General features: G+C 37.5%; 1 protein-coding gene across 1 annotated transcript in view; it reads left to right on the plus strand.

Annotated features, from left to right (window-relative positions):
- TOPAZ1 (testis and ovary specific TOPAZ 1) overlaps positions 1–12,786 on the plus strand; it is a 95,650-nt gene that overhangs the window by 72,986 nt on the left and 9,878 nt on the right. The window contains exons 16-17 of the mRNA XM_031009542.3: positions 343–508; positions 11,579–11,743. Of these exons, the coding sequence (XP_030865402.2) occupies positions 343–508; positions 11,579–11,743 (331 nt within the window). The remainder of the gene's footprint in view (positions 1–342; positions 509–11,578; positions 11,744–12,786) is intronic.

Raw genomic sequence — 12,786 nt, forward strand, 5'->3', positions numbered from 1 at the left:
GTAGTTTTCTATGCTAAATCATGGAAGCCTTTCATCACATGAAATCTTAAGGAGAAGTACAGTGTATAAAACAAATAAAAAGAAGGCTTCTGATAAAGGGGGTCTGGTGGTATTGGTGGGAAGAGGTGGTTAATATGAGGCAGAGCCTTGCTTGTTCCTCTTTCGCTTTCATCTGTATGGCTGAACAGGAAGGGGCTTAAGGAAAGAGTCTTGGAGCAGCTTAACAGCTAGCAGTCTAGGATGATGATTCAAACTGGATACTTGGCTTGTGAATAATTATCAATGGCTTTGTGTGTTTGTAAATGATTGATACCCAATTAGTGTTCTTTATTTTTATTCTAGGGAAGGAAGGTCTTAGAGAAACTATATGAATTAAAAATACACTTTACAAGTTTAAAAGGACTTATAGGGCCTGAGAAGTTAGCATCAAGATGTCAAATTGTGAATGTTGCAGCAGAAATTTTTCTAAAAAGTGGAAGCCTAGATGGTGCCATTTGGGTAATGAGGGGTAAGTCCTGATATATGCAAGCATAAAATAATTTGTTATACTTGTCATGCATTTTTGTCTATGTAATTACCTTAAGTTGATATTGAACTGTGGTTAATAGTTTGGTCTAAACCCTAGTGAACATGTGGGTAGGAAAGGTTGTCATGTAAACTGAAAGGGGAAAGTTAACTTAGCCTTAAAGAAGAAATTATATAAACCTTTGTTCATTTGAAAACTAGTTCTTGTTGGGCCGGGTGTGGTGACTCATGCCTGTAATCCCAGCACTTTGGGAGGCCAAGGCAGCAGATCACCTGAGGTCAGGAGTTTGAGACCAGCCTGACCAACATGACGAAACCCTGTCTCTACTAAAAGTACAAAAATTAGCCAGGCATGGTGGTGGGCGCCTGTAATCCCAACTACTCAGGAGGCTGAGGCAGGAGAATCGCTTGAACCCGGGAGGCGGAGGTTGCAGTGAGCTGAGATCGCGCCATTGCAGTCCAGCCTGGGCAACAGAACGAGACTCCATCTCAAAAAAAAAAAGCAAAACCTAGTTCTTGCTATGGCCTAGGCTCCGTATTAATGCTTTCCCTGAATTATCCCCAATAATCTTCATAGAACCCTGAATTTGGAACTATTAAAATCCCCATTTTATTGATAAGAAAATGCTGTCAGAGATATTAACCAACTTGCCCGAAATGACATAACAAGTAGGGAATGGAGGCCAAATTCAAATCCAGACAATCCAGCTTCAGAGCCCAGGCTTCAGCCGCTGTGTAAAATGGAAATCCTGATTGCAGTGTGCGTAAACTCTATCTTCATATGTATGGGCAAACATGACTTCAAACCAAGATGAGTAGAGCTTACTTTCCTTGATAAGGCAATTCTTCTAAGCAGAAATTACAGTGAAATTAAGCCAGCAGGAACAAATAAGGTTAGTTTGGCATGAGAAAAATTAAAAAGAGCACAATAGTGTTACGATACTAATGAAGCTAATGATAGCGCTGGCTATTTGGACCATCAGGCAGATTTTATTTGATAAAGTGGGATAAGAACAAAAAAACCTCAAGGATCTCAGGAGTTTAGGTGGGAAGATGGAATCAATAAATAAAGCAAATTGAGAACTGTAAAACACTAACACACAAACACTAGCACATATATATATTCATATACATGTGATTCATATATGGGAAATATATGTATATAAAATATCTTGTATATGTTCAGTGCTGAGGGTTTAATACAGAGGTTGTGAGTAGGCTTCATTCAAAAGCTCGTTTGTAAAGGTATTCTTCAACTTAAACATAGTCAGTGAAGTTTCCTAAGTGGGAAGAGTACCAAAATACAAAAATGGAAATTAGTGAAATATAAGCCAGAGCTCACAAGCTCTGTGAAGAAAGAAGCGATGTGTCAAGAAATGGGAAGGTGAAAATAGTTTATAAAAATGAACTTGGGTCACCTTACGATAGGAACCTCCTGTCTGAAAGTTTGTGGCAAAACCAGTCTTTCTCAAACTAGAAACTGGGAGAGTTTGTGGGAGAGATGTGGAGTGATCTTTGGAGATTTTGTTTTAAATTTCAATGTTTCCGTTTTAGACTAACTTTAAACTTCTATCAATTATAAGCAGTATTTTTTTTGCAGTGACAGTTTCAACTAAAAGTAATTTTCATAAGTAAAATTTTATCTCTACAAAAGAAGAGGCCACAGAAGTATGCTCAGTTGTTCCTAGAATTTTTTAATTCTTAAAAGGGCTCTATAGTGAACAGGCCATTCCCAAGAAAGGAAATACAAATGGCTCAATCTCACTGATAATAAGTGAGATTAATACTCACTTGTAATAAGAGAAATATACATTACAATTACAAACACCATTTTGAACCCATTAGACTATCAAAGATCAAAGTTTGGTGATATGCTTTTTGTGAGGGTATAGAGAAATAGACATTCACAGAGGTTGTCTTTAGGAGCTTTTTGGCAAAATAAATGTCAAAAGTTTAAAACACATTTTTTTTTCATTTACTAATTCCATTTCTAAGAATTTGTACTGCACACACATTTATACCTGTATACAAAGGTATGCATATTAAATTATCTGGAATCTTTTGTTACACCAACAATGGTAACAAAGAATTCCAGGTAGCTTAAATGCTCATTAAGGGAATACCAGTTGAACTGTGTTATAGCCATATGATAAAGCAGAATGAGGCAGATCTGTAAGTGTTCATTTGGAATGATCTTCAAGACCTATTGCAAAGCCAAAAAAAAAAAAAAAAAACAGGAATGTACAGAGCAGTTGCTACCATCTGAATAAGAATAATAATACAATGGACAAATACATATTTGCTTATATACCCTTAAAATATGTGTAGAAGAATGCACAAGAAACTAGTAATAGTGGCTGACTCTGCCTCTGGGAGGAGAAATTGAGTGCTTGGAGGACAGAGTAGCAGATTAACTTTTTACATATATTTTTCCTTTTTAAAAATATGCTCTCATTACCTACTGAATTTGCAAAAGATGGAGTTACATACATTACTCAAGTTTGAGAAATGCGGAATATCTCACACATTTTTTTGTTTGGTGAGTGGCAGATTTGATGGCGAGAACAAATCTATTGTTTTGGCATTTCACTTTGACATTTCAAACTCTTTCTCATACTAGTGCTTTTTATCCTGCAAATGAGCAACAGATTGCTACCATGCCATCTCCCAATACCAACATAAAAAAGTCTTGAAGTATAAAATGGTTTTAAGACTATCATTTTATAATCCTTGTTCAGAGGCTGAAAAATAAGTATCTTAGTTCTCTATAATCAAATTTTGTAAAAAAGTTATGCCATTTATTGAGAAACTGCCTTTGAATTTTGAAATAACTTATTGCCTTTGTATAAGTAATACATATTAATAAATATGAAAAGCTGGATAAGCAAAACTAATGTTAAAAATCCCATATCATTTGGTCACCCAGAAATTGCTATTATCCACTTTAATGTTGTTATACCGACACGTTTATACTTTGCATTTTTTTCAGGCAGTAGCCTTTCAGTGAAAAATTTTTCTACAGCATCACTTACTAGGCTGCATGGTTTTCTATCTTATAAATAGACAGATGGATAGATCTGTCTTTTGATCCATGAATCCACTTTTACTGAACTAGCTTGTTTTTCAGATTTCAGTTGTAAACGATAATTCCTGCTAAACGTCACCGCTAAATCTTACTTTTCCTTAGGATAAATTCTGATGGAATTGCTGTGTTAAAGGGTAAAGGCATTTTAAAGCTTTTTGGCAAATATCAACAAATTTTCCCTATTCAGATTTGCAGATGTTATTTCAGGTTTATTAGAAAGCTCCCCCGGGCCAAGTGCGGTGGCTCATGCCTGTAATCCCAGCACTTTGGGAGGCCGAGGCGGGCGGATCACGAGGTCAGGAGATCGAGACCATCCTGGCTAACACAGTGAAACCCCATCTCTACTAAAAATATAAAAAAAAAAAATTAGCCGGGCATGGTGGCGGACACCTGTAGTCCCAGCTACTTTGGAGGCTGAGACAGGAGAATGACATGAACCCGGGAGGCGGAGCTTGCAGTGAGCCAAGATCACGCCACTGCACTCCAGCCTGGGGCGACAAAGCGAGACTCTGTCTCAAAAAAAAAAAAAAAAAAAGCCCCCAACTTTATTAGAAAATCTTAGAGAGTTATTTCCTTTAGATATAGCTTCTATACGAACATGTCCTTTTAGGGATCACAGGTGCAGACGTTAGTTAAGAATTCCAGATGTTAGTGCCTGATACTATGTTTTTTGGTTATCAGACAGGCAGACTGGTACATTCCAGGTTATGCAAACCCTAATCTAGCTATTCAGTACATTCCATTCCAGGTCTTTTCTCTGTGAGGAGACTATAAAAGTCCTCTACACCTTCAGTTAGATTGTAGTAATTACAGTCTACTTAACAGTGTATGAAGATGCAGCTTATGAAATACCCTTGCCAACAATTAGTATTATTATTTTTCTTATCTCTCTGCTAGTTTGATAGGGCAAAAGTTATTCACAGCTTTACTTTGCATTTTTATATTATTTATTTTTTTTGAGACGGAGTCTCAGTCTGTCGCCCACGCCCGGCTAATATTTTGTATTTTTAGTAGAGATAGGGTTTCACCGTGTTAGCTAGGATGGTCTTGATCTCCTGACCGCGTGATCTGCCCACCTTGGCCTCCCAAAGTGCTGGGATTACAGGCCTGAGCCACTGCACCCGGCCAACTTTGCATTTAATTATTAAAGAAATTTTTTCCCCATCTGGACCTTACTTTTTTGTGAATTGCCTGTTTATGTTCTTGGTCTGTTTTCTGAATTTAGCATTTCTCTTCATTATTGGTTTCATAATAATGTGAGTATTCACTATCTACCAAGCATTGTGCTAAGTGTATTATTTGTGTCATCTCATCTAATCAATACTAACCCCATAACGTAGGTAATAGTATCCCAATATGAGGACGCTGAGGTTCAGAGAAGATCACACAACAAATAAGTGTAAAGCAGGAATTCCAATCCAGGTCTATCTGACTGCAAAGTCTGTATTTTTAACTACTACACCAGTACTATTGTTTTCCTAGTTTTTCCTCTAAACAGACTTCATAAAATTGCAACTAGATCAGAAGCACAAACTACACAAACAGATCCAAACCTAAGATAGTCAGCCTCCTGAGCAAAATGGTGGTATTGAGCTTGTTTTTGGTAAATCTAAGACAGGGGTTCTCAACCTTGATTATCAGAATTCTCTAGAGGGCTTGTTGAAACACATATTGCTGGACCCACCCACAGATTTTCTGATTCATTAAGTCTGGGGTGGGTCCTGAAAATTTGCATGTCTGTCAGGTTTTTAGATGTTGTTGATTCTGCTGATCTGGGGACCTCACTTTGAAGACCACCGCGCTACACCACTCTCACATAGTGACGTTTTCTCATACCTTACCTGTGTTCCTAAACCATACCCGCTCAAGTCGCTCCCCCACTGCATTCTTTAACCACTGCTATAAATACTACCATTTTTATTTCTTTGAAAGTTAATTACACTTAGAGTATTCCACCTGTGGTGGTACCTGGCACAGAGTAAATATTTAGTAAATATTAGTCGAGGTGGATGGATGGATGGATGGATGGATGGATGGATGGATGGATTTTCTTCATTTATGTATCTTTATACCTTCCAAAGAGGAAATGGTTGCAGGTTTTGAAAGAACATGTGTACGTGTGTGTGTGTGTGTGTGTGTGTGTTTATACTATGAAATTTAGCATAAAGTTTAGCTCACACATGTGGACCAGTGCCTGTGACTACAGTACGAATATAAGCGTATAAACAATGTTAATATTTAAGAAAAATCATTTCAGAAAAAACATGTTGTCTTCATTTTCTTTCTCTTTTTTTTTTCTGAGATGGAATCTTGCTCTGTTGCCCAGGCTGGAGTGCAATGGCATGATCTCAGCTCACTGTAACCTTTGCCTCCCGGGTTCAAGCAATTCTTCTGCCTCAGCCTCCCAAGTAGCTGGGATTACAGGTGTGCGCCACCACGTCTGGCTATTTTTTGTTTTTTTGTTTTTTTTAGTAGGACAGGGTTTCTCCATGTTGGTCAGGCTGGTCTCAAACTGCTGACCTCAGGTGATCCGCCCACCTTGGCCTCCCAAAGTGCTGGTATTACAGGCGTGAGACACCACGCCCGGCATCTTCATTTTCAATCAGTGGCTGGATCTTCCCAGCACAAAGCTGTGTTAGCCCAGGCCATCTTTAGTCTTTGATTGAATAACACAGTTCCATTTATATCTACTCATCAAGACCTACTACTTAGGTCATTAACACCTCTTTCTCAAATAATTTTCACCAAATGTGAACCCTGGTTATTTGCAGTCATGGGATTTTTAATTATTTCTGAAATACTTCTTTGTACTTTTCTGTTTTGCTTGAGTTTTTTATAGTAAACATTTATATTTTAAAAATAAACATTTAAGGCCAGGCACAGTGACTCATGCCTGTAATCCCAGCACTTTGGGAGGCCGAGGCAGTTGGATCATTTGAGCTCAGGAGTTTGAGACCAGCCTGGGCAACATAGTGAGACTCTGTCTCTATGAAATTTAAAAAAAAAATTTTAATTAGCCAGGCATGGTAGCACATGCCTGTAGTCTCAGCTACTCAGGAGGCTGAGGTGGGAGGATTGCTTGAGCCCCAGAGGTCGAGTCTGCATTGAGCAGTGATCATGCCACTTCACTCCAGCCTGGGCAACACAGTGAGACCCTGTCTCAAAAAAAATAAATAAAGTAAACTTTTTTTAAAGTAAATCAAGCAACTTAGCCTCATCCAAATATTTGTGAAATCACAGATTTACTGTGATTTTTGTATTTAATGTGATCTTTATAATTTTTTAAAATACAATTATTAAAATTCTAATGTAACACCTAAAATTTTCAGGTACCATCAGTGATGTGTATATCACACTTAGGAAATATCACACTGTATAATAATGTCCTTTTTATATTGCAGTAGTTTTACATATTAAAGATACTAGTCCTTGATCTGTTGGGTATTTACAAATATTTTTCCCAGCTTTTCATTTTTCTTTATCTTTATTATGTTTTTTGCATTTTTTGTTTTCTTTTGCCTACTGACATTTTTTCTACTTAATATAAACTGCTGCTTTTTAAATATTTAATAATTTTTGTTTTGTATCATGCTTTTAGGCAGTCCTTAGTCATCTCAAAGTTACATATTCATCCATATGTTCTTCAATTTTTTCATTTGTTGTTAGTTTTAAATTTTGGTATTAGATGGGAAGTTAATTTTATTTATTTCCCCAAAATGTTTTCCCATTTCATCCTTTACTCACTTACTTGAAATGCCATTTTTATCATATATTAGAATCTTGAATCTGTTGGGTCTGTTTCTGCACCTTTCTCCCAAGCATCTCTGTGTTTCTATGCTAGCACGATGCTCTTTTTATTTAATATAATCTTAGAATATGTGATATTTGTCTATCCTCTCTCCACTTGTCTCCATTTGTCTATCCACTCTCACTCCTCTTCTAAATTATTCTTTGCTATTCTTGTTTATTCTTTGAATGAATTTCAGAATTACTAAATCAGGTTTTAATACAGTTCTGTAGGAAATTTGATTGGGATTATATCAAATGTATACCTTGGCCGGGCTTGGTGGCTCACGCCTGTAATCCCAGCACTTTGGGAGGCCGAGGCCGGTGGATCACTTGAGGTCAGGAGTTCGAGACCAGCCTGGCCAATGTGGTGAAACCCTGTCGCTAAGAAAAATACAAAAATTAGCCTAGCATTGTGGCAGGCTCTGGTAATCCCAGCTACTCGGGAGGCTGAGGCACAAGAATCACTTAAACCCGGGAAGCAGAGGTTGCAGTGAGCCAAGATCGCGGCACTGCACTTCAGCCTGGGCAAGAGAGCAAGACTCGGTCTCAAAAAAATAAATAAAAATAAATGTATACCTTAGGGGAAAAATAGGTATCTTTAGGTACTCCCCCATTTTAGTATTCACTGTTGGAAAAGATAATTATTTGTTTGATAGTCTCACTGACTAGCTTGGAAATTCATTTAATAGTTTTATGTTCCCAGTGTGTATATTCAAAATCTTGTGTGAGTAATGACTGAATGTGCATATGTCAGAAGGTAAGTGGATAAAGACAGGCTATTATGGAAAATATGCTCTCCCTTTGATTCTGAGATTTTAGACAAATAGAAAATATTTCCCAAATATGAAATAGAGAAAAACATGAAGATGAATGCTATAACAACTTTTACTGCTATAAAACTAGTATTAAGCCCACTAGTAAACTGTTTCTTATTCTTGGGAATTTAATTCTCATGAGTTCTCATAAAATATTCATAAAAGTATTTATGTTGGTAGAATTGTGAACTAGCTAGATTAAATTTAAAGCTATTAATTTCTAAGTGACTTCTCATTTATCAGTTTCAGTCGACTTTGATACATAGAATGATTAGCTTACTCAGATTTTTTTTCTTCTTAAAAACAGAGGTTTGATTGTGTTTGGTCCACAGTCAGTATTTCACATTATTTCATGGTGCAGGGCCCCTGGGTGGGAATCCCTGTGCAGTACTTGACAGGGCCTGTGACCAGGGGTGATGAAGCAGTATGGCTGGTCAGGCCAGGAAGGGGAGAAGGTCTGGGGGCTCCTTAAAACCTACTGAGGGGCGGGCATGGTGGCTCACGCCTGTAATCCCAGCACTTTGGGAGGCCGAAGTGGGTGGATTGATCACCTGAGGTCAGGAGTTCGAGACCATCCTGGCCAACGTGGTGAAACCCTGTCTCTACTAAAAATACAAAAATTAGCTGGGCATGGTGGCAGGCACGTGTAGTCCCAGCTACTAAGGAGGCTGAGGCAGGAGAATCACTTGAACCCGGGAGGCGGAGGTTGCAGTGAACCAGGACTGTGCTACTGCACTCCAGCCCGGGTGACAGACTGAGACTCCATCTCAAAAAAACAAAACAAAACCCTACTGAGGGCCACGGTGGGGGGTGGGGGAGTGGGGCGGGGGAGGGTTTGCATAGAGAGGGGGTCAGGCTTAGTCCCAACAACTCAGAATTCGACTTGCCTTGTACGGGCCTCAGTTTCACCACCAGGCCCCAGGGCAGGTCTGAGGATCTGAGGTCTGTTATTCTGAGGGTCCTAGGGAAATCCAGCCATTCAGAAGCCTGAGATATTTCAGCATCGTGGCCAGGCCCCCTCTCCCAGGAGACTCATTTCCCAGCACCATCTCCATTATCCCTGCCCCATTCCTCGGGAAAAAAAATATATATATATGTATTTTATATATATAATATGTATATTTTATTTATATAATATATATTTTATATAATTATATTAAATGTATACCTTTATATATAAAAATATATATATATAGTTTTCTTTTGTTAATGCTTCCTGAAGCCTTTGCGGGCACAGAAACCACAAACTGATCGGCTGACAAAAGTAGGAAGAGGAGAGGCAACCGGAAACCTTTGGGGAGCGGTTCCCCTCCATGCCCAGGTCTGTTCTCCCCAGCACAGCTCGGCCCACAACCTGGATGTGCCAGCAGGGACCATTACCCTACATGTATCGGGATATAGCTTGACCCCTTCCCCCACGGCCAGGTGGCTCAATCCTGCAAAGGAACCAAGGCAAGGCGGGGAAGAACCCTGCTGCCTGATCCCATGCTGCCCCTCACAGACCGTTGGTTGATTGGCAACACTGAACAGGTTTTTAAAAAAGATGGCAACACAGAAAAACCCAAAAACCCAGACAGGGAGATGATGTGGGGAGAGAGCATGCTAGGTCAGATTTTTTTATATACCTAAACAGTTTGATAAAAATTTTAAATGAATCTCTTAAAATACCATATACACTTTCGAAAAAATGTTACCATTACCCTACCTTAAATATAAAGAATAAGTATTAAATAAAGAAAAATGATGCAATTTTTATGAGAAAAGGTTTATATAATATACTTTTTGTACATGGGATATATCTAACAGATAAAAAATAATTGAACTTATTCAATCAAAGTAAAATTCACTTTATAAGGAATGGTGAACTAACAGTTTTACTTTTAATGAGAATTATGTTTAACAGATGATCATACAGTCTTTGAAGATATTAAATTCATTTACATTTCTCTCTATATTAAAATGTCAGCAAATGTAGAAGCAAATTAATGAAAGTATCTGTCTAAATGAGTTAATATTCTTAAAGCACTTAGAACATTCCTAACACATAGTATAACTCTGTTAGGCCAATCAGTCAATCACATGGTCTCTAGTAATTGAAAAGCTCCTTTTTAAAGCTTTATACTGGATACTAAAAGCTTTCTTTTGTCATGATATATTTGAATTATCAACTTTTTCTTCAATACTTTTTATATTCACTGTGCTAGGAAGGCCACAAAATAAAAGGATTACTTCTACATTTAGTTCAGTTGAAAAAGAGCACCAAAATATGATTTGAATGTTACATATAGTAATGTTTCACTATGTGTATAATGATTGAGTAAATTAGGTAAATGATAAAATATTGACATTTCTAACATTTTAGTACCTCAGTGTTCTGTACTACAGTCTCCCATTGTTTTTCTCAATGTGAAAATCAGAGCAGAAATTAAGGAACTTCAGCATTATAGGTAATATTCTCTTTTTTTAAAGAGGGTCTGAGGTCTGTTGGTTTGAGGGTCGTAGGTGAGTGTGATGGGTACATAGGAGTTAATTTTATTGTTATGCTTTTATAACATATATTATTCTTCTGTATACAACAACGATTTCATAATAGAAATTGTTTTTAAAATAGACAGAAATTGTTAAGAAAAGCTATTCGCTGGCCGGGCGCGGTGGCTCATGCCTGTAATCCCAGCACTTTGGGAGGCCAAGGTGGGCCAATCACGAGGTCAAGAGATCGAGACCGTCCTGGCTGACACAGCGAAACTCCATCTCTACTTAACATACAAAAAATTTAGCCAGGTGTGGTGGCACGCGCCTGTAGTCCCAGCTACTCAGGAGGCTGAGGCAGGGGAATCGCTTGAACCCGGGAGGCAGAGGTTGCAGTGAGCCAAGATTGCGCCACTGCACTGCACTCCAGCCTGGGTGACAGAGTGAGACTCCATCTCAAAAAAAAAAAAAAAGAAAAGAAAAGAAAAGAAAAGCTATTCCCCAGTAATACCAAAAACTAATTAAATTATTTATTGTGAAATTGTTAAACTTGTCCACATAAGTAATATTTTATGTTAAAGCAAATATTTGTGATAATCTGAACTTTTTTATATAAAAATAAACATTTAAAATTAGTAATTGACTAGTACACTTAGATGAAGAATTAATTAAAAATAAATATAACAAAGTGGCCATTTGTTTGCATCTTCTTCAGATGATGATCATCACTATATAAGTTATTTCTAATAAATTTGAGCCGTGGTTATCTTCTCTGAGTACATATATTTAAGTTTTGCCTGTTTCTTCAAAAGATGTATTGAAACATTAGTTGTGATTATACTGTTAAGTGTCATTTTCATGGTATAAACTATTCATATTTTTTTCTTTTTGGAAGAGTCAGAGTGGATAATCAATACGCCTCTGTGGCCTTGTGATAGACTGGATGTGCTTAATCGACATAATTTACTCTGTACAATTGCACATGAAATCTTAGCCAAGAGCCTTTATAGACAGACATTTGAAGTTTTGCAGAATCTACCAGGTTTTCAAAATTCCCAAGGTATGTTTTTTAAAAGTCTATCTTAATTATCTCTTGCCCATCTGGTGTTTAACTGTTAATAAGAAACAGTTATCCACCTGTTTTGATTGAGTTTTATATTCCAGCATATTTTTTAATGAAGTAGTTTTCTGTAAAATGTGTTATCTGCAAATTGAATATACTTTCCTGATGGTTTAAAAAAATCTGAGATGCTTATCTTTGGGTTGTTTGTCAGCAGTTCCTAAGACAAGCATTTTTATCATTCCCTTTTCCCTACTTCTGTCAAGTCATCAGCAAACAATATGTTTAAATGCCCTGAGCAAGCTTTTTCTCTTATCACTGAATAGATACAGAACTTAGTTTACGTTACCTAGGAACACAGGTAAACTTGAAAGAAATGGAGGAAGTGAAACAGATGCCAAGTTCAAACACCAATGTGGGAAATGGTAGTCAGTACTCTTGAATGTTGGGTGTCCATGAGCAAAAGCTTTGGGTCAAGAATGAGCTATGTGATAGGTTCAGAGGATGACGAAAACGTTAACCTGAGGGCCTCCCCTCAGTACTTTCATCATACTATCTATAAATTTTCATTTTTCCACTTAATTCCACTGTGCTCCTGTATTGTAATGAGCATTCTTATCTGTTTCTCCTTATACAAAGTGAGCTCAATCAAGATGGTACTATTTTCTTTACCTTGGTATTCCTGGCCCAATGGCTGCTATCTAGCAATCTTTTAATATACAATTAGTTGGTAATGAAACAAAGTAGTAATAGGGAGATTGGACAGATAGTTGTGCCAGATTTTGGAAGACCCTAAATGTCAGGCTAAAGGAATTTTCTTCTCTGTGTATAAAAAGGGATCACTAGAGTTTTGGGTCTAGGGAGTGATATAATGAAATTGGTGTTTCAGGAAAGTTCCTCTGGCAGTAGTGTTTAGGAAAAGACTAAAAGTAGAGAGATTAATTTCCTGATAAGGCCTGGATAACTAAAAGATTCTAAAGCAGTAAAGAACTACAGTCTAGCTCACAGACCCAACTGACTGAATATAGGGAATAAAAGAGAAG

The sequence above is a fragment of the Gorilla gorilla genome, chromosome 2 (assembly GCF_029281585.2).
Source record: "Gorilla gorilla gorilla isolate KB3781 chromosome 2, NHGRI_mGorGor1-v2.1_pri, whole genome shotgun sequence".
Lineage (NCBI taxonomy): Eukaryota > Metazoa > Chordata > Mammalia > Primates > Hominidae > Gorilla > Gorilla gorilla.